The following is a 22,754-nucleotide window of genomic DNA, read 5'->3' as shown; positions in this document are numbered from 1 at the left end:
GATCTCACCAATGTTGATACTCTTGCCACTAGTGCAGAAAGCAATCAATCAACAAATAGAAGCACTTAAAAAAATTGTCAGAATATCCAAAATTCCTCATCCTGTGATTTATTTTTTCTTTCCGTAAATCCACATGGAAAATTCACTCAAAATGTTGGATAATTTCCTCTATTTGTCCTAAAAATATATATTTTGTAGAGTGGGTGAAGTCAATATGGAGAAAAAAAGGTAAGGGTCACCTAAGCTCTCCCCAAAACTCCTTCAAAAAACTTTAAATAATGCTTAAAACAAATATCAGAGTGGCAGAACCCACAAAAGGATATAGTAAAACAGTGTTCCAGCCGAAGAAACTTAGAAGGTTGACAGGAAAGGTCTGTTGCCCCAGAGTGAGAGTGGATCTCAGGCTATTCTTGTGCAGGCCATTACCCAGAAAACCAGCACTAAGCCTTGGGAGCAACTGAAACAGTGGAAGCAGTGGTGGTTTCTGGACTTGTCAGTCAAAGACAATAAATGATCAGACAACTGTTCAGAAGGGCCTCACAGGAGTCCTTTGCTGGCACCAGGGGAAAGATTCTGTTGCATTGCTCATACTTGGATCTGGGTCTCAGTCCCAGAGTGAGAAGGAGCACTAGCACAGGGGAACTTATGGCCACAAAGAAGCTGGGACCCTGTTCATACATAGTTCTGGGGCAGAAAAGAGCACAGGCCAGGAGAATAGTGTGATCTCTCTGGATAATACCACCTTGGAAGGACTTAAAACTTATAGATCCACAGAATTATCTCTGAAAACAGTTGCAGAAAATCCCTGAAGTTTGGGACAGTTCACCCTCCACTCCAGAAGCAGAGCCCCATTTTAGCATACAGTTAAAAGTCAAGAAATAAGCTGGAAAAATGAGCAAATAGCAGAAAAAGATTCTGACTAGAGAAAGTTGGAATATTAGAACACAAACTCAGAAGAAGACAACAAAGTAAAAACTGCTACATCCAAAGCCTCAAAGGAAAAAAAAAAACAACATATACATGAATTGGTCTCAAGCCATGGAAATGTTGCTCAAAAAAGATTTTAAAATATCCAATAGGAGAGGTAGAGGAAAAATTGGGATGGGAAATGAAAGTGATTCAAGAAAATAATGAAAAAAAGACTCAACAGGTTGGTAAAGGAAGCACAAAAAATGCTGAAGAAAACAACACCTTAAAAACAGAATAGGCCAAACAGTAAAAGAGGCATAAAATTCCAATGAAGAAAAGAATGTTTTGAAAAACAGAAATTTTTTTTAAAAATCTAAAATTAAAAAATAAAAAAAGTTGAAAATTTTACATGTAATTGAAGAAAAATAAAATATTATTTAAAAAAAACTGTGGACAATAGCTTAACATTTGAGCTATCCATTTGTTATCTTTTTTGTGCATTTAATAGTTTGTGGAAATTTGTTCCATAGCTGGGCTGCACCTGACTGGCCCTAGTGCCCAATAAAGTGGCAGGTATTTAATGTTTTTTGACTCATTGATTGACCTAAATGTTTCTTTCCCTACCCTCACCCCCAGTTATGCGTGTATTACCTGATTTCTTTTCACTCCCCCCATGCAAGGACAAAACTTCCTAGAGCAGCCCCAGTAAAATTAAAATGGAACTGGGAAATGTTTAACAAAGTAAATAAAAATACAATATAGATAATGTTAATTTTATTTCTAAGTCAATATATGGCCTTCAAAGATTCATTTCTATTTGAGCTTGACATCGCCACTTTACAGTATTTCTCGGACTCAAAACATCACTGATGTTAGGTCTGATATGGACACCATGGTATTTCAGACTCAATTTTGAGATGACATAAGATGTTTGTAAGTCATTTAACAGTTTAAAAAAAGATTTTATCTTGCCTTAATATAGCAAAGATAAGCAACAGAGACAGAGTGGCAATTAGCTTCTATAGACCAGACCTGCCTACTTTACATATGGAAAGGGTCAAAAGACTAGGGCATGTTGAGACATGTGATTTGCACATATCTACCAAGTTGGAGGGACCCTTAAGTAACCAGAATGTTGTATGAAGGTATGCAGAGGCTAATCAGAGCCCAACAATAATTTTGTTGCATTTTACATAAAGCTAATCCCTGTTATGGGGGGGTGGGTACTAGTAGATATAGATCAAACTTCAACCGACAATAGCTGCAAACTACTTAAAACCATCATGTTTCATTGTCTTTTGCAACATCTACAATTTTGATTTTCAAAATCACTACTACTTCTTCTCTATCCCATGATTACCATAGAGTGACAATGGTAAAACATTTATATTAATGCTGTGAAAAATCATGATTCCAGAGGAACAAAAATGAAATCCACTTCCTATCAGAGATATGATTACAATGTGGAAGGAGACATAAAATTTTGGACATGGCTACCTATTCATATTTAGTACAAGATTTATATTTTTTGTTGTTGTTTTTGAATGTGGAAGAGTAGGAATGAGAAAAAATAAATTCTTGTTAACCAGAAAAAATCATCAAATGACATTTAAAAAAGAGCATATTGATGTTAATAAGATGGATTTTTATGGCAGACAATATCACTGGGATCATTGAAAAGAGGTGACATTTTCCCTGTTCTCTTCCTCTTATTCTATTTTTGGTCCATACAATTTTCCATCTGCATCGTCTGCCCCAAATATATGAATTCCTTTGAGTGATCATGGATTTCAGAGGAGGCTGTATAGTATCTTATGCAATCAGACCAGTGCCATTCATAAACAGGGACATCTTGAATTTCACCATTTATAACGAATCCTTCTATTTATTCTTGGAATAGGTTATCCTCTATGGCACTAGCAAATTGGGAACATGGGGTGAACTGTTGTATTGTTTAGTTGATATTGCAACTCAGAGTTGAACGATTTTTTTCCCCTTCAGGTTGTGCCAATCATGGTGTCTTATATGATAACACAAAAATACTGTCATAGGAAAAAGCTGTCAAGGCTAAATTTTGATCTACTGAGTCCATTTTTGGGGGGGATGGAAGGGATAATCAGCAAAACATAATAGCACAACCATATATTCTTTATATCTCTGAGTCAATTGTGTGACAGTAAAAATGTGGTTGATGGTAGAAAATCACTTATGAAAGCCTGGATATTTGCTTCTCATGTTTTCTCAAAGGTATCTTTCCTATTTGCATATCACATTTTTAAAATAAAGATTTTACATGGTCAATATTTGCTGGTCTTGGTTTTTTTTTTAATAATAATATTGCCCATGATCTTTTCCACTGTTTGGAATCTTTCTACCTTTCAAATAATTTAACACTGATTTTCCAATTTTCTTGCCTTTTATTCATATTTCTTCTACACGTATTTGGTTAGGTTCAGTTGCTGTTTCAAACTTTTTCTAAAGTATCATTTTCATTCATTCATGTAGGACAATAGCTACTGAGATATCAGAATATAAATATGATAGTTTACTGACTTCTCTGATAAGGAGAATCACTATAGAAATATTGACCACCACTATTATTCAATAATATATAAGAAATGCTAACTATAGCAATAAGAGAAGAAAAAGAAATTGAAGAAATGAGAATAGGCAATGAAGAAATATAAGTATTTGCTGATGATACACAGTACTAAACTTAGATAATCCTAGAGATACAACTGAAAAACTAGTTGAAACAATTAACAACATTAGCAAAGATGCAGGATATGTGTGTGTGTGTGCGTGTGTATACCAAATACATAATAAAAATTTCTACATATGACCAACAAAGTCCTGTAAGAAAAGATAGAAATAAAAATTCCATTTGAAATAACTAAAGACAGTTTAAAATAGCTGGGAATCTACCTGCCATCACAAACTTAAGGACTATATGAACACAATAACAAAACAGTTTTCACACAAATAAAGTCAGATCCAAACAATTGGAGAGATATTAATTGCTTATGGATAGGCCAAGTCGATACAATAAAAATGACAATTCCATCTAAGTTAATTTATTTATTCAAATAAAAGTACCAAAAATTATTTTATAGAGCTAGAAAAAAAACAAGAAAAAATTCAAATGGAAGAATAAAAGATCAAGAATATCAAAAGAATAAATTTTTAAAAAGTGTAGAAGAAGGTAGCCTAGCAGTACTAGTTGATACTGGCTAAGAAAGAGACTGATGGATCAGTGCAATAATTAGGCGCAAAATGCAGAGTAGTAAATGATCATAGTAATCTAGTGTTTGATAAACTGAAATACATAACCTTTTGGAATAAGAATTAATTATTTAACCAAAAATTGCTGGGAAAAAGAGAAAGCAGTTTGGCAGAAACTAGGCATAGACCAACATCGCACACTGTATACAAAGATAAAGTTAAAATGGGTACGTGATCTAGATATAAAAAGGTAATATCAATAACAAATTAGAGAAAAATGAAAAATTATATGTGCCAGACACATGGATAAAGGAAGAATTTATAACTAAATAAGAAATAAAGAGCATTATGGGAAATAAAATGGATAATTTTTGTTACATTAAATTCCAAAGGTCTTGTACAAAGAAAACCATTGCAGCAAAAATTCAAAGGAAAACAAGAAACTGGGAGAGAAATTATGTGAAGTTTCTCCAACAGAGGCCTCCTTTATCAAATGTATAGAGAATGGAGTCAAATTTATAAAAATATGAGTTATTTCCTCAATTAATAAATGGTCAAAGGATATGAACAAGTTGTTTTCAGAAGAAATCAAAGCTGTCTGGTCATTTGAAAAATTCTATAGATTGCTTTTTATTAGAAAAATGCAAATTAAAGCAACTCTAAGGTACCACCTCATACCTATCACATTGACTAATATTACAGAAAAATAAAATTACAGATATTGGAGGGGACATGGGAAAATTGGGACACATGTACATATTGCTTTGTACATTGTACACTATACATTCACAATGGGTGAACCACCACAACCCTATATCAAAGTCTATAAGACTGAGTATATCCTTTGACCCAGCAATACCACTACTAGGTCTGTATCTCAAATAAAAAATATGTACAAAAATATTTGTTGAAGCTCTTTTTTTTTTCTAGGCCATTGGGGTTAAGTGATTTGCCCAGGGTCACACAGCTAGTAAGTCTCAAGTGTTTAGTCTGAGGCTGGATTTGAACTCAGGTACTCCTGACTTCAGGGCCAGTGCTCTATCCACTGCACCACCTATAGCAGTTCCTTTTGTGGTGGCAAAGAATTGAATACTGAGGGGATGCCCATCAGCTGGGAAAGGGCTGAACAACTTGTGGTATATGATTGTGATGGAATACTCTTGGGCTTTAAGAAATGAGATGCCAGATGGCTTCAGAAAAATCTGGGAACATCTATATGAACTGATGCAAAATGAAGTAAGTTTTGCAGTTGGACATTGTACGTGGTAATAGTAATATCGTACAATGATCAAGTGTAAGTGACTTATACAATGATCAAGTGTAAGTGACTTAGCTATTCTGATCCATACAATGAACCAAGATCATTCTGAAGAACTTATGATGAAAAATGCTGTCCACCTCCAGAGAAAGAACTGATGGAATCTGAATGAAGATTGAAAAATACCTTTTTAAGCTTTATTTTTCTTTCTTTCTTTCTTTTAGGTCTGCATTTGCTTTTTCAATACAGCTCATATGCACACATTTTTTTTTTCATGATCACATGTATAATTTATATCAAAGGCTTGCCTTCTTAAGGAGGGTTGAGGGGTGTGAGGGAGGAAGAGCATTTAGAATTCAAAAATTTAAAACTAAATGAATGTTAATTTGTACAAGTAATTGAGAAACAATTAATTAAATAAAATATTTTGGGAAAAAAAGAAATCCTGACCGATCTGTTTCTTTGCATGTCTGTGAAATGACTGTCCTCTCAGCTAGTGATATCTATAAATAAATGCTCTCAGGATGATCTGGTTTGGTTATATAACATACCAAGTTTTTCTATGTTTCTTTCCCCTAATTCTTGTCCTTTTGTAAAGCAACATTCCTTGTTATTTTCTCTCTTCATTCTCCAAAATGTTTTTGAATCTTGTATTATAAATTAGTGTAGTATTTGTTTGTCATGTCTTTCTACTTCATCATGGGAATCAATTGTTTTTAGGCTAAGTCAAGTTCTAGGCTTTTTTGATCTCTTCACTGTGTGAATATTTTATATCATCTTATAAAATGGTGATTAAACTCAATGTCTTTACCTTCATCCATTTCTTATTGTTCAGAATCATCTAACTAGGCACCTTGGTGGCATAGTTGACAGACTTGGAGTGAGAAAGACTTTAGTTCAAATCCAACCTCAGTCACTTAATAGATCTGTGACCATGTGTAAGTCATCTACTCTATGTCTGCCTAAATTTTCTGGTCTGTTAAATTCAGATAAAATAGCTCCTCACTTCCCAGACTGTTTGAAGGATAAAATGAGATAATATTTTAAAGTGCTTTGCAAATATTAAAGTGTACATAAGTGCTAGCTGTTATTATTATTACAGGTTAATTTGAAGTTAATAGAATTGCCCATGGTGCCATGGTTTTATTTAATTTGTTGTTTACTTTTACATTTCTTTTTTTACCAGTCAGATGTGTTACTGCACATCAATAGGTGGTTCTGAAATGATTCCCATGGGAGCTATTTACTTTCTGTCAATATATAGTCAATTTCATTTTTATTTGGAGCTGTTGTTCAAATTTATGATGCGTAATTCAACTCCCTTCATTAAGCATGTGTGAGGCTACTAACTTATGTCTATAGGCATTGCCTTTTGTATAATGCTGAACTAAATTTTTCAGCACGTAAGTTGTCTTTTTGAGAAGAACCTTTGAACCTCCCTAAGGAAAAAAAAAAACTAGCTGCAACTTCTCTGTGTCTTCGGAGTTACCAGGAACATCAACATGGATTTCCTCCAGTTGACTGGGTTGTGTGTCAAATTGCTGGTCACTGGACACATAAGATGTCACTTTAATAATACCAATAATTAAATTAACCCTAGTGGGTATCCTAAAATCTTGTGATAACTTAAAGATTTCTTTTTCTATTTATACCATTCCTCTAGAATCAATGCAGGCATGTTTAAGGCCTGCCAAGACAAATATATATACATATGTATATATATATACACACACACACACACACACACACACACATATATATATATATACACACACACACATATACACACACACACACACACACACACACACACATATATATATATATATGTATATATATATAATTTTTCAATCATTATCTATCCATTTATTTATTTATCTGGTCATTTACTTGTTTGTTTTCTGTTTCATGATAATCTATGGCCAAGACAATTATCACATTGTGAACTGCTGGTGATAAATTTATCCACAATTAGGTTTATCCTCGTACTAAAGACATACTAGGTCCATTTTTGATGCTTTCCCAGTTTGGTATAATATGTTAGATCATTCAATAAATGTTTGCTGAATGAAACAGATTCTATGACTATATTATTATTATATTACATTTCATACAGTATTATATTGCATTTCATACACTCTTTGCTCCACAGAGGCACTTAATTTCTTAATGCTGAACCATATTTTGAATCATTTTGAAAATTCTTGATGACTTCAAAATGATAATATACTGAAAAAATTGAACCTTTCTCAACCCTAGGCATTCCCTGCTCCTCAGGTAGTGAAATTAAGATTACTCACACTTCTAAATACAGAGCACTGAACATATGGTGATCCCTGCAGGGGCTTTGATCTGTCTCTGGAGGGTTGGCAATCCATCTCATGTCACTGGCATACATTAGAGATATGATCACATTTAGAGAAATAGAGTCCTTTTAATATAAAACAAGTATCTGTGTCTACTTTGGAAATGGCCATTGTGAACTAGTTTGTCCTAGAAAAGCTTGTAGAAAGACAAGTATATTGGCCATATCACAGAGAAAGATCCAAGAAAGTCTTATTAAAATGTTAAAAATGTATCTCTCTTACATTTTTCATCTGTTGGTTTATTTGCCCTTCAGTCAGAAAAAGTCCCATAATGAGAGGGAGTGATCTGATAAGTAAAAAAGAAATGATGGGAAAAGTGTTTCCTTCTCTCCCTTGATTCTCTTTAAGTGTTTATATTCTGAGGACAGATTGCCAAATTATGCAAAACCACATTGAATATTAACCTAAACTATTTTCTCAAAGGCAAATGCGTTAGAGTTACATTAGATTTTCAAAATATTTGTTTTTTTTTTCTTTTGGAAGTATTACAGAATTACTTCAGGTACACTAGTAAATAACCCACTACTATATGTCATTTATTGTAACTGAAATCCAGGACAGTCAGAAGAGAGATGAGATAGTACATTCCATACAACAAACATTTATTGAGTGTCTACTATGTGAATATACTGGTATGTATCAGTTATTTTCACTGATAAAAGAACTGATTTTAATAATTAAATAACTCATTCAAAATTTGCTGAATGGCCCAAACCAAAGAGTGTTAAGGGAGGGAGAATAAGAGGGTAAAGGGTGATACTAGAGAAACAATGACTGGGGCTAAATTATTCGGAATATATTCCTAACCTTAATTGGCCTCAAATTCATCTTAACATGGAGGTATCTTTGATAATACCTGAATGATAGAAAATACTAGGGTAGCTATTTGATACATATAACCTACATAATGCTAGCCACCTAGCTCTCTTTGAAGAGCTTAATTTCTTAAACTCACTCAAAGAATATCCACTGACATGCAGTAAAAATACATTTTCCTGAATCACTTTATTTGCCCTTAAACACATTGACCTGATAACAGCAGATGAATCACAGGGTGCAAAAGTGCAAGTTTATATACAATTATTTAACTCTTTACAATTTATTGCTATTGACCCAAAATGCCAAGGCAATTCTATGAGCACACAGCTCCCGATAAAAGTCTATCTACAATGTTCTGTTTGCCAAATGGAGAGAGCAGCAAAATCGGATTCTTTCAGGTAAAGGTATCAAGAGCACTGTTGACTTGGACCTTGGGCATATGAAAATAATAGCTCCTCTGCTTCTCATTATTTTAATGACTAATAGGAGGAAAATATACACTCTCAGCTTTTCAAGGGAAAATCAGATCACTACCATATAAAAATAAATTTAAAAGGTTCTCATTCTTGCAGTCCATCTACACACAAAGTTCATAAAATAAGCCATTGTGAATTCTACATTGCGTATTGTTAGAAACTGTGCATAAAATATGTTCAGCAGTTTTCATAATTTAGTTTATAGTAACATTATAATTTTAAGATCTAATTGGTATAATATCTGCCTTGGGCTTCATGATGCAAAACATACTATAAATTTAGGCAGGAAAAAATATGTCAAGGTTGTTAAATCAGTCTCTTCAGGGCTGAAGAAACAATAGATCATATTTTCTTGACTTTTTTCCCTCTCTCCTATACTTTTTCTTTACCGTGCTAGTCATAAAAATGGGCAAAAAAATGGCAAAACCCTATATGAACTACAAAAGAAGATCACATTCACTGATCAAAATAAATGAACTACAGATTCTAAAAGCAACCTTGACTTGTACTTTCCAAATATAAATGTAGTGTTTCAAAAGGTGATCAAATCTATTAGCATTAAAATTATAGGGGCAGCTAGGTGGCACAATGGATAGAGCACTGGCCCTGGAGTCAGGAGGATATGAGTTCTAATCCAGTCTCAGACACATAACATGCACTAGCTGTGTGACTCTGGGCAAGTCACTTAACCCCAAATGCCACACCCTGAAAAATTATGTCATCATGTGTATTTATATAGTGCTCAAAACATCTTTTTTGATGACAGTATTCACTAGTCTTAAGAAAACATCTACCTTTTCTCTCTTCAGAGTGAATAATAGTTTAATATTAATTAATAAATGTATTTCACACTCACTTCCATGTCTCTTTCAAGGTAATGACAAATCATAAGTTTTGCATGAGGTAAAAATAATTCTAAAAATTGTGGTTAAAAAGATGAATAGGCTTTACAAAATCAGAGGTTGTTACATGATTTAAATTTGGGTAACTGATTATAGATATTAAAAGAAAAAAAATTCTGAGCAGCCCTCAGAAGCTTTCTGAATACTGAAATCGACTGACTCAAAGAGAGTCAAAGAGAAAAATCAAATATAAACTTAGTGAAGACAGTATTCATGTACTCACTACTCTTTCTTTCTTTCTTTCTTTCTTTCTTTCTTCTTTCTTTCTTCTTTCTTTCTTTCTTTCTTTCTTTCTTTCCCTTCCTTCCTTCCTTCCTTCCTTCCTCCCTCCCTCCCTCCCTCCTTTTCTTTCCTTCCTTCCTTCCTTCCTTCCTTCCTTCCTTCCTTCCTTCCTTCCTTCCTTCCTTCCTTCCTTCCTTCCTTCCTTCCTTTCTTTCTTTCTTTCTTTCTTTCTTTCTTTCTTTCTTTCTTTCTTTCTTTCTTTCTTTCTTTCTTTCTTCCTATTTATTTTATATGACCTTATCTCATATGCAATGTGAACTTCTTTGTGAGTAAAATCTATTTCATTCTTAATACTTTTATCTCTGGTATCTAGCACAGTTCTTAACACATAAAAGGTACTTAAAATTTCTAGTTAATTAATTGATTGTACAGATTTCTTTTTAGGATAGGCTTGCTGCTCCTACCAGATAATCACTTTATATATGATAAAGACTTTGTCAGAAATAAATCACATTTTCCAAGTCCCTACTGAAATTTTCCCCATATGTGATGCTTTTGGTCCTATTATCTGAGATGCAATCACTAATTCAGGCTTTTAAAATGTATCTAGTCACTTAATTCTGTTGCACTGATATAGATATGGGGTTTTCAGTAACAGTGCTTTGGATGTTACCAGAAGCTTCTCCTCAATTTATTTAGAATGCCATTGTGTCACTAACTCCTTTAATATTACAATAATGTAGATAGATATGTTGTATCTGACAGTATAAGGTTAGTAGGAAGAATTAACTTTAAGAGGATTCTAAAATTGAACATGTATCAGGTTAACAGTCCATGACATCGTGTGGATTAAGCTTGAAGATATGATGAATGCTCAGTCAAAAGTGAGTTAATCCCTATGAAAAAGAAAATGGATTGTCACTCTTCTGAGATGCCTACAAACTTTAAGGTGGTTATATTTGAAAAAAAATAATGTTACTAGCCTAACTTTATATATGGGAGACATCTTGTTTAAGAAAGATTGTACAACTGCATTTTATTCTACTAATTCAAATGCTTATTACAGACAACAGTAACAAAATAAAAGTTATCATCTTGTATTCTCTGCACCTTTCCATCAATTTGTAATTACAAAGATGTGTTCTGAGGCAGAATACCATTTACAAAAGCTGGCCTGTTCTGTTCTGATACCTTCATCAAGGATGCCCTTGATAAGTGCTTAGTTCCTTCACATAAAAATTTTGTAGAGGTGAAAAGGGAGCCGTGTGAGGCGATAGTATGAATGGCCTCTTAATTTTAAAGTCCTAATTGATTTTTTTTCTAATCATTCAGTATATATATTTTTTCTTTTAGCTATCCTGAGAATTGGCCCTGATTTGCCTTCAAAATTTTGTTAGCTCCATCAATAGGAACTCCTCTATGGAGAGTTCTCTCGATTATTGTCTTTGTCTCTTTTTCTTTAAGACACATTTGCAATTCTTTATGTATACATTTGTACATTGTCTTGGTTTCTCCCCCCAAAATACCAGTTCATTCCACAATCTAGCAATCAGCAAGAAATTATTAAGCATCTTACTGTATGTCAGTCAACATACAAGACATATGGCACTTAAGGAGATTACATTTTAACCAGGGAGAAAACATGCATATACATACATACACACACACACACACACACACACACACACATATACATACATATATACATAGATATGTATATATGTATATACACTCTGGAGGAGAAAGTGACTTTGCACAGCCCCTCACTCAAAGTCAATTGCAAGTCATGTCATTGTCTCCTTGATGTCATGGTCCTTTTCTAGAACAAAGGACAAACCACACACCCACACATATACATGTATATTATATACACACATATGTATGTGTGTGCACACACATAATATAAAACAGATACAAAACAGCCTTGGGAAAAGGTACTAGTAGCTGGGGACCAGGGAAAACCTCATGTAGAACTCATTGCTTGAACTACATCTTGAGGGAAATCAGGAATTCTCAGAGATGGAGGAGAGGAATGTGAGTAGTCCAGGCCAATGGAAGGGTCAATGCAAAAAAAGAGCTGAAAAGCAGAATGCAGAATGTGAAGAACAGCAAGAAGGCCTAATTTTAGCTATATTACAGAGTATGAGCTGTGTCTAATAAGACTGGAAAAATATAGGAAGGGGCCAGTTTGTGAACAGTTTAAATGACAAATAAAACATGTCGTATTTGAGTCTACAATTAATATGAAGCCACTGAGTTGAATGAACTAAAGAAGTGGCCTGTGCCATAGGAAAATCCTATTGTCAGCTAAATGGAGTTAGAATGGGGAGTGGCTTGAAGCAAAGACAAAATACAAGTCAATGTGAAAGGTGCTGGTGGCTTGAACTGGTAATGTGACTGACTGTAAGGATAGGAAAGAGGACAGAAGTGGGAAATGTTGTGGAAAAAGAAGTAATAAGACTTAGAAACTGACTGGATAGCTGGGAGCAGTGAAAGTGAGGAGTTAAGGATGACACTGAGGTTGAGAACCTGGGTCACTAGGCCGAGGAAACAGGAAGAAGGAAGCAGGCTGAGGACAAGCATTTTATACTTAACCTGGCATTCAAAACCCTTCATAATCTGGTTTCTTGCTGCTTTTCCATTTCTACTCCTCACATGTACTTTTACCTCAAGACAGCTCCATGTACTATATCCTAAATTGTCTCATACTTTCAAACTTCAGCTCTTTTATTCATGCCAGTTCCTTTACATGGAATGCATCCCCCTAATCTTTTCCTGTAAAGAACCTGCCAATCCTTCATGGCTCAGCTGAAATTGTGCTTCTTCCATGAAGCCTTCCTTGACCATCTCAGGTGGAAGTGATTTCTCTGGCCTGATATAGAACTTCTGTTTGGAGTTCTGCTAACTTGGGACTAATACTCCTTGAAGGGGCATGTTCCAGTGATTGGGTTAATTTAATGGGGCTAAAAGCAAGCCTTCACTAGATAAAATAGTACTGAACAAGTATAAATGAAAAGCTACCTCAGGAGACAGCATTTCTCAGAACACCAAATATAAGATAGTTAAATGGAATCAGGATACTCAGTGAACAGAAAGGAGATTTCAAGTTGAAAAGATCTGCTTGGGATCAGGACGCATCCTTTCACACATACTTCTGAAATGTTGAAATTTGCCTCAATACCTTTCAACTGCTCCCATGAGTTAGTGTGAATGTGGGACAGGTCTATTTTACCTCTTGTAAGGCTGTGGGCTTGAATAGTGCTTACTGTTGTGTGGATTGTGTGGATATGTATATATTTATAATATATCAGCTAACATTTGTATGCTGCGTTCAGGTTTACAAAACACTTTAGTAATATTATCTCATTTTATCCTCACAACCTCCTCACCTAGGAGACAAGTGCTATTATTATTCTCATTTTAAAGATGAGGAAACTGAAGCAGAAGAGGTTAAATGACTTGTCTAGAGTCACACAGCTAGTATCTGAGGCCAGATTTGAACTCAGGCCTCCCTGACTCCAGGCCCTGAGCCCCCTCTACTGCATTACCTAGCTTCCTTCCAGTTGCACTGACTAGACTCCTCGAGATCAGAATCTGTGATATACATTTATGCAACCTCCACAGAGTCTAACAAAGTGATCTACACCTATAGGTGACCAATACATAGCTTATATTACTTAAATCAATGAAACTATGAATTACCAATGAAAATTAACTCATGACCTTTTCAAGTAATTGACATGCTATGAATTTATATTTTGAGAAAGAAACATAGGTCTGCTCTAAAATACCATTTTAAACCAAACTGAGTTTAAAATAACCACAGCAAGTCTTTGTGGAGTAGAGAAAATCATAATTGCTAAAGATATCTAATTTTACAAAGTTTTTTTGATACATTTTGAATTGATTCTATGAATAGTCTTTTATCTATCACCCATAAAAGCAAAAAAAAAGCATTGTATTACTTCTTTTAATATTTGGGAGAGTTAGCAATAATTACATGAAGACTAGTTAGGTTTTCCTCCATTGCATTCTAAAACATTTCATCAATTATATCATTGCTTCCATGAGATTCTGAAAGTTTGAAGAGCTATGTCAGAAAATTAGACATCCAGAACAGATTTTATCATACTATTTTGAAATTTTAAAAATAGGACCAGATTTATTTATCTTGTAAAACTTTAAGGCATCTACTGGAATTGTTTAATTATCAACTTGACTTCAAGTCATTTAACCTTGAAATACTTCACGGCAGCTTAACTTCTTTATCGGTTAATTTCTGTTTTAAAAACTAAAGTGGCTAAAGTATTGCCTCATCACCTGGAGCCCTCTCTTTCCCCTCCTGCCTCCTACCTCACCTCCTTAATGTCTGTGCCAATTCTTCTGCTGACATTTAATTTAATCTTTGGTATGTTAGTGTGTTTAACAAGGTTAATGAGTTTCACTACCATAACAGATGTTTAATGTCTAGGGAAAAGAATCTCATTTTATAAAGTACATTTTTCTAACTGTATATACACATACACACACACACACAGACACACACATGCATGCACACACACATGTTGCTATATAAACACACACATATGCAAATGCATATAAATATATACATATATACATATAAAAAGGTATATATATATATATATACACACACACACACATATAATTTCTCTGTGTGTATGTGCGTGCATTAATTCTCCTTAATCCATGCCACCCCCCCAAAAAAAAAGAATAAGGAAAGTGACCAAATTGTTCATAACTTCTTTTTTTTAACCTCAAAATCCCACCACTGGCCCCATATGTTAAAAACTTTAAAGACAGAAGGAAGAGTACTATTTAGAGCAAAATATTCATAATATCACTTTTTATAGTAAAAAACTAGAAACAAAGTGCATACACATTAATTGAGCGAGAGCCAAAAAACTAATCTATGAATATAAAGGACTAATGTGCTGTAAAAAGTGATGAACAAGAAGTCAGAGGATCATGTGAATATTTATATAAACAGATAAAGTGAAATGAGCAGAACTGAAGAACAGTATACATAATGACCTTAATGAGAGACAGAGACGGTAGAGTGAATAGACCACTGGAGATGGAGTAAAGAAGACCTAGGTTTAAAGCCTTCCTCGGATATCTACTAGATATCTCACCCTGGGTAAGGGTCATCATCACTGGGCCTCAGTTTCCTCATTTGTATGATAAGAAAATGGTCTTGATCAACTTTAATGTCTCTTCCACGTCCAAATCTTTGATCCTATGACTATAAATTAAAAGATCATTGGAAGGAAGCCAAATTTTAAGTATCTGAACAACCAATAATGGCCTCAGAGAAGAAACAATGAAACATACCACCTTCCTTAATGGTGGCAGCTAGGTGGTGCAGTGTATAGAGCACCAGGCTTGGAGTCAGGAAGACCTGAGTTCAAATTTGGTCTCAGATATTTACTAGCTGTGTGAACCTGGGCAAGTCATTTAACCCTGTTAGCCTCAGTTTCCTCATCTGTGAAATGAGCTGGAGAAAGAAATGGCAAATCACTTCAGTATCTTTGTCAAGAAAATCCCAAATGAGGTCATGAATGGAAAGTCAGACATGACTGAAAATGACTAAACAATGAAACCCTCCTCTCAGAAGAGAGGTGGGTGGGTGGGGCAGCTAAAATAAAATGTTGCATATATTGACACTGATATAGTGATGATATATTGATACTTTACCTTTTTTTTTTCCTAGAGAGGAGAGGATTAAAATAAAGTAAATTACTGTAACAAAACAAAAGAAGGAATAAATAAAAATTTTCCTAAAAAAAATAGTGGGGGCAGCTCTATACAGAATCCACATCTCCAAAAACTTCCTGTCTTACTCACATAAGAAAACAAAAGGTAGTGGAAAAGAGATAGAATTTTGTATAGTGCTGAATAAAAAATGCCGATATAGACAACATTTTATACCTCATCTATGACCAAAAATCAGTTGTCTGCATTAAAACACCTTCTGTACATGTTAGTTTTTCTTACTCCTATGTACAGAAATATTTTCTTGCATTCATCAAAAGGTGAGAGTTTACAGAAGACAAATGTAATTCAAATTCTTGGGTCTCATCTATATTTTAGTAAAGTCACTGAATCCTAAAAGTTAACTTAAATTCCTATCTGTGTAAATATCATCTCAAAATTAATTCTTATATATATATGAACTATATTTTTTCTTTGTTTATACCATTTTATCTGCACTTAAGTGGCATTCCAGAGTACAATAATACGTAATGATAAGAGAAAATGAAATGCTGTTTTGACATTTCAAATACTTGAACTCATTTCTAATCTGATCTTTTGTTCTCCAAAATTAAAGTTGCTATTTATTGTAAAAACAAAACAAAACTCTTACCTCTATTTCATTCATGAGACTTAAATTCTAACCAACGAATGTTGTAAATAATAAATGCCCGGGTGGAAGTCCCCACCCCCCCAAGGGATTAAACCAGCTTATCACTTTCATAGCCAACTCTGCCTTTCAATGTTTCCTTGCAGAGTGATTTGCTATCACAAAAAGAAATATAATATTACTGGTATAGAGGGGAACACTGAAAACTAAATCTCACATTTGAAGATTTCAGGTATCTAGCACATACCTTAACATCATTGGTATTCATCCTTGTGCCCTCTTTCCCCACAAAGATGTCATCAATGTCCACAAGAATATACCTGTCCAAGGATAACATGAGTTTCTTCCCTGACAAGAAGGAGATGGCATCTATGAAGATGAGCTTGTGCAGCCAAAAGTTCAAATTGTTGCCAAAAAGAACCCGCTGAATCCCATCATGAAGCCCTAGGTCATGGATGACGGTGGCATAGAGAACACCCTTGGAAATGGGGGGAGAAAGGTTCTCAGGGGCCTTGACTTTGGCAAATATCACTGGTTGATATGCCGAATGATTGATTTGGAAAACTGTCCAGTCACTGCCAGGTAAGGAACGTCTATCAAGCTTAGAGGATTTGGTCACCCGGAGCAATGGAGAATGAGGGTTAATGCAACAATCTTTCACAGCAAGGTTTCCATGAACTGAAAAAGGGAAACCTTTCAGTGGAGAGCCCTGCAGGCTATTGTCACTGCTCTTGTAGAATCCAATGATCCCCACACCATATTCTACACAGTATTTATCTAAAAGGTCTCGATTCCAAGAGTCCATATTGACATACTTTGAAATATTTTCATATATAATGAGGACATATTTGCCTTTATTTTTGTCAATCAGCACAGGTAGGTCCCCCTTTCCAGGAGCAATTTCTATATGATACTGAAACCTACTTGATTCAAGTATCATGATGATGTCTTGACCCAGGGAAGAGTATTGGCTCTCCACAAACACCAGAACAATGGGGTCTGTCCTTAATGGGTCAAAGGGCTTCATGGTCTTTAGCTCCATTAATTTATATGGCAGATATGGAAGTTCCCCACAATCCATTTCTGAAGACGTTTCAGAGAGTTCGTTCTCCTGTTTGTAGCCAGAGTATAAGTAGTATGCTGAAATGACAATGCTCACCATACAAAAGGTGGCAAGCAAAAGAACTGTCCGCTGAAAGTGTCTGTGAAGCTTCATGATAAAACTCATGTCGAATACATGTGCCTCAAATTGTTCCCAATAGCAGCAGCATTTAAAAGAAAGAAAGAAAAGACAGTGTTTCAGCAACTTCTCCAGTCGATGAGGTATTTTATGTCACCATTGCAGCACATTTGTCTCCCTTCAGCAAAATTCACAGAAAATATAGTCTGAAAGACAGAAGTCAGGCACAAAATATTGAATGTATATTATTTTGAAAGAGCAGAAGTTCTTGCTTTTCCCCTCAACTACCTCCCCTACCTACCCCATACCCACCCACTCCACTGGCTGCAAAATGTCTACTCAGTGTGGATGAATGGATAAGATAATAAATGAGAATACTGATCTTACCTGACTCCAGAATCAAATGGCATAAAAGAGACTCATAGAAGAAAGGAAATGGATCTAGTAAAAATCCAACCTCGTAGCTTGCTACCACAACTATCATGCCCAATTGACTAAGAAAAGGACTTGACCCTTAATGAAGGGGTCTCAGATATATTGCCAAGACTTCAGTCCTATAAGGAGCTTCCTTTAGCTCACTGAAGATTACTTGCAGATGCTGTCAATAAGAAATATCTCCAATCACAACAAAGAGCTGTCTGGGAAATATCTTATCTGGTGACTAAACACTAAATTACTTATCTGAAGAAAGTACATTTTGAAGGTTCACAAAATCTTGAATATAGTACACACAGACCTTGATTCTACAATTGGCACTTTTGTGAAAGTTGTGTCTAAATCAGATCTTTGTCAAATTTATGATTTAAAGGAAACCTGGAGTGATTCATTTAGTTAGAAAAACCATAAGATGGTAGTTTTAGAGCTGGAAGAGCATTTAGCCTATCCCTCTCATTTTACCAAGAGGAAACAGAGACTCAGAGAGGTTAATTGACTTGTTATGGATCATGCAACTGATAAAGGTGTGAGGTAAGATTGAAACTCAGGTATTTTTGACTCCAAGTGTAGTGCCCTATCCATGAAATCATTGTTCTCCCACCTCTTCCTTAATTACTGATAATGAATCTCATAAAAGAGGATTTTATTTTGTGCTTTGAAATTCCCATTTAGGATATTTGGGATTTTGTTTTTTCTTTGAATTTAAACATTATTGATACCATTTGTGTTCTTTTTATATAATTTGTATTTTTCCAATATATCCCTACAACCTCCCACTCCCATAGAAACATCTCTTGTAACAAAGAATTAAGAAGTGAAAGAAAAAGACAATTTGAAAAAAAAAGTCAATCGATTACTTTGATATTATATGGACACATTATATAACATATTATATCCCACTTCTGCAAAGAAGTGAGATCTTGGATCTTTTCTTCAGGGCAAAACTTTGTCAGTAAAACAATCTTAGTGATTACAAATAAATCAGAAAAAATTCCAATATGAAACTTTGATTGGTCTTCTTATGAGAAACTTAGGTTTCCATTGTGTGTTGATAGCAATTAATATATTTTTGAACATTTGTTCTAGCTTAAAATTTAGCTTGGTGTTAACAAGATTTACAAAAAGTATAATACAGCTTACTGGCACAGCAGATAGAGTACTCGGCCAGGATTCAGGAAAACCTTAATTCAACTCCAGCCTCAGACATTTAATAGCTGTGTGACACTGGGCAAGCCACTTAACCTCTATGTGCCTCATTTTCCTCGTCTGTAAAATGGGGATAATAATATCACCTAACTCCCAAGGTTGTTGTAGAGATCAAAGGAGATAATAATTGTAAAAGTCTTTGCCAAACTTAAAGTGCAATAAAAATCATAGCTATTATTATATTGTCCTTGTCTATAAAAAAAGCTACAATTTAGTTAGGGCAATAAACATACATGCACAAAATTATTCACAAACAATATATATGGATACTTTTCAATTAGAAGTATTGGATACTGTTAATTAGTAATGTTCCAGATAGCAATACATATGGATCTAGCCAGCTTAAGTACCTCCTTACTGCTTCTGTAGAATAAAGGGGATTATCATTTTTTTTTTTGGTGAGGCAATCGGGGTTAAGTGACTTGCCCAGGGTCACATAGCTAGTAAGTATTAAGTGTCTGAGGCTGAATTTGAACTCAGGTCCTCCTGACTCCAAGGCCAGAGCTGTATTCACTGCGCCATCTAGCTGCCCTGACTATAAATTCATGAAGATATTACTAAAGTAGAAAATCTGTCAGGCCTAGCAAAAAGGAAAGGCTTTGTATGTAGACCCATCTTTCAAGTTCAGGGCTTCATGTCAAGAAATCTAGTTATTAAGTGATGATTTTTTTTTGGTGATTTAAGATCTTGAAGCTATTTTAAGACATGAAGAGGCTATTATCTTTTTTTCTTCAGTGAATATAGCCACTCTGATTAAATAACTTACTTTCTGAGATACTATGACAAAATTTAATCAGTCAATAAACAATTACTAAATGCCTACTATGTGTCAAACAACTGTGCTAAATGCTGAGGATACAAAGAAAAACCAAGGCAAGTATAATGTGGAAGAAAACACACAAAAATGGTTTGTACAACTATGTATAAATAAGCTATAAACAAGACAAATAGAAGATAATCAATAGAGAGAAGGCATTAAGATTAAGTGGGATCAGAAAAAGCTCCCCATAGGAAGTGAGATTTTAGCTGGGGCTTGAAGAAAACAAGAGAAACCAGGAGATGGAAATGAGGAGGTAAAACACTCCAAGCAAGGGTGACAGCCAGTAAACATACACAAAGACAGGAGATGGCATATCTTGTTTAAGAAGTAACAAGGAGATTAGCATCATTTGACTGCAAAGTACATTGTAAGAGTCTCAGTATAATGCGTAAAAAAATTAAAAAAACTACAAAGGTATGTACATGGAGGGGCAGGTCATGAAGGGCTTTGAATGTGAAATGGAGGCTTTTATTTTTGACCCTAGAAATGATAGGTAGTCACTGGAGTTTACTGAGTTGGATAAGAACATGATCACATCAACACTTTACAAAGACCATTTTGACAGCTATGTGGAAGATGGAATGGAGTAAGGAGAAACTGTGGCAGAACAGCAGGAAACCATTTCAATAATTCAGGAATGAATACTTATCAGGGAGGTGGCAATGTCAGAGGAGATAAGGGGAAGTATGTGAGAGATGTTATAAAGATAAAATCTACAGGATTTGAAACTAGATTGGATATAGGATGGTTAGAGGGAGAGAGGATCTGAGGATGACACCAAAATTATGGGCCTACATGACTAGGAGGATGTGGTCACTTTGACAGTAATAAGGAAGTTAGGAAGAGGGGTGATTTTTTTTGGGGGGGTGGAGTAATGAGTTCAGTTTTGGAAACATTGAATTTAAGATCTCTGTAGTTTGAGATGTCCACTAGGCAGTTGGAGAGGTGAAACTGGAGATCAATAGAGAGGTTAGAGATGGATAAGCAGGTTTGAGAACCATCAATGAAAACATGTTAATTAAATTCATGGGAGCTGATGATATTTCCAAATGAAGCAGTATAGAAGGAGAAGAGATCCCAGAACAAAGCCCTGTGTGACTCCCATAGTCAGAAGATGTGATTTGAATGAAGGTCCATCAAAGTACACTGAAGAGAAATCAGATAGGAGAGTAGAGAACTAATAGAAAGTAGTGTCGTAAAACCCCAGAGACAAGACAGTATCGAGAAGAAGGTAATCAACAAGGTCAAAAGTTTCAGAGAGGTCGAAACAGATGAGGATTGAGAAAAGATCATACTTTTAGAAAAGTAGGCTGGCATAGTGGATAGGAAAATCAGCCTATGAGTCAGAAAGACCCAGATTCATGTCCTGCTACTGACACATACCAGCTGTGTGGCCACAGGTGAGTTATTCAGTCTCACTGTACCACTAGGCAATTACCTAGGAATGTAAGTTACAGACAAGTGGCTGGTCTGTTTTGCTGGAGAATTTCCAAACTGAAAATCTCCCACACCAATGAAATCACATTGGAGGACATCATCCTAATGCTAAATAGTAGAACATAAATTATTAGACAAAGCAGGCAACACATAATGCGATGCAAATTGTATAGGAAAAACATAAATATCAAAGGAGTTAACTTGAGAAGAGAGAGTAATATGCTATGGGATCATCCAGAAAGCTCCCTGTGACTACAGAGAGGATTACCTCTCTAGGTCCTAGAGTCTAGGAGATTCAGATAAGACACCTCTCTGTGACAGAGTATTTTGGTTTTGTGGAGTTTGGTATCTAAACAATCTTTCTTATATGTGTTCATGATTATGTATATTTTGTGTTTCCCCTTTGTTGTGTACAAACTTGAGAAAGTTTTGTGTGTCAGATTGAACTGTAATTTACCTGATGTCTTACGCACTTGGATAACAAAAAAAATACGCTTATTAGATGGTGGAGTCACAGAAAATAGTTGTTCTAAAAATATATGGGAGTTTTATCAGATTTCAAGCTCAGTGTGAGTTAGTAATATGATGTGGCAGTCCTAAAAAGCTAATGTGATTGTAAGTTACCATGACGGTTATAGTTTACAGGAATGGGGAAGTGATAGTTATGCTGTATTCAATGCTCCTGATATGTCAATTGGACCATTGTGTTCAGTTTTGGGCCTCATATCTTTGAAGATATGCCTCTCATCTATCAGACTGGCTAGAGGACAAAAGAGGAAAATGATGAATTTTGGAGGGGCTGTGGGAAAATAGGCATACTAGTGCCCCTTGCTGGAGCTGTGCATTCATTTAGCCATTGTGAAAAAATAATTTGAAACTGCCTAAAAACCTGCCAAGCAGCATACATTAAGACTTAGCTATACTCTTGGTAGGCCTAAATACAAGAAAGAAAGGAGGAAAGAAAGAAAAAAAAGGAAAGGAGGAAGAAAAAAGAAGGGAAGATGGAATATAAAAAAGAAAGAGAGAGAAAGAAAAAAATAATGAAGGAAGAAACATTTATCAAGTGCCTACTATCTATATGACAGAAAAGAAGAAAGGAAAAGAAGAAAAGGAAAGAAGG

At 34.9% G+C, this 22,754-nt stretch overlaps 1 protein-coding gene across 1 annotated transcript in view; it reads right to left on the bottom strand.

Moving 5' to 3' along the window:
- LOC110195665 (bifunctional heparan sulfate N-deacetylase/N-sulfotransferase 3) overlaps positions 1 to 22,754 on the bottom strand; it is a 214,490-nt gene that overhangs the window by 179,593 nt on the left and 12,143 nt on the right. The window contains exon 2 of the mRNA XM_020968490.2: positions 16,804 to 17,942. Coding sequence (XP_020824149.1) covers positions 16,804 to 17,784 — 981 coding nt within the window. The 5' untranslated portion in view covers positions 17,785 to 17,942. The remainder of the gene's footprint in view (positions 1 to 16,803; positions 17,943 to 22,754) is intronic.

This window comes from Phascolarctos cinereus, unplaced genomic scaffold (assembly GCF_003287225.1).
Source record: "Phascolarctos cinereus isolate Bilbo 61053 unplaced genomic scaffold, phaCin_HiC Scaffold_9;HRSCAF=440, whole genome shotgun sequence".
Classification (NCBI taxonomy): domain Eukaryota; kingdom Metazoa; phylum Chordata; class Mammalia; order Diprotodontia; family Phascolarctidae; genus Phascolarctos; species Phascolarctos cinereus.
Note: the sequence above shows the minus strand (reverse complement) of the source record. Positions and strands in the feature narration are given on the sequence as shown.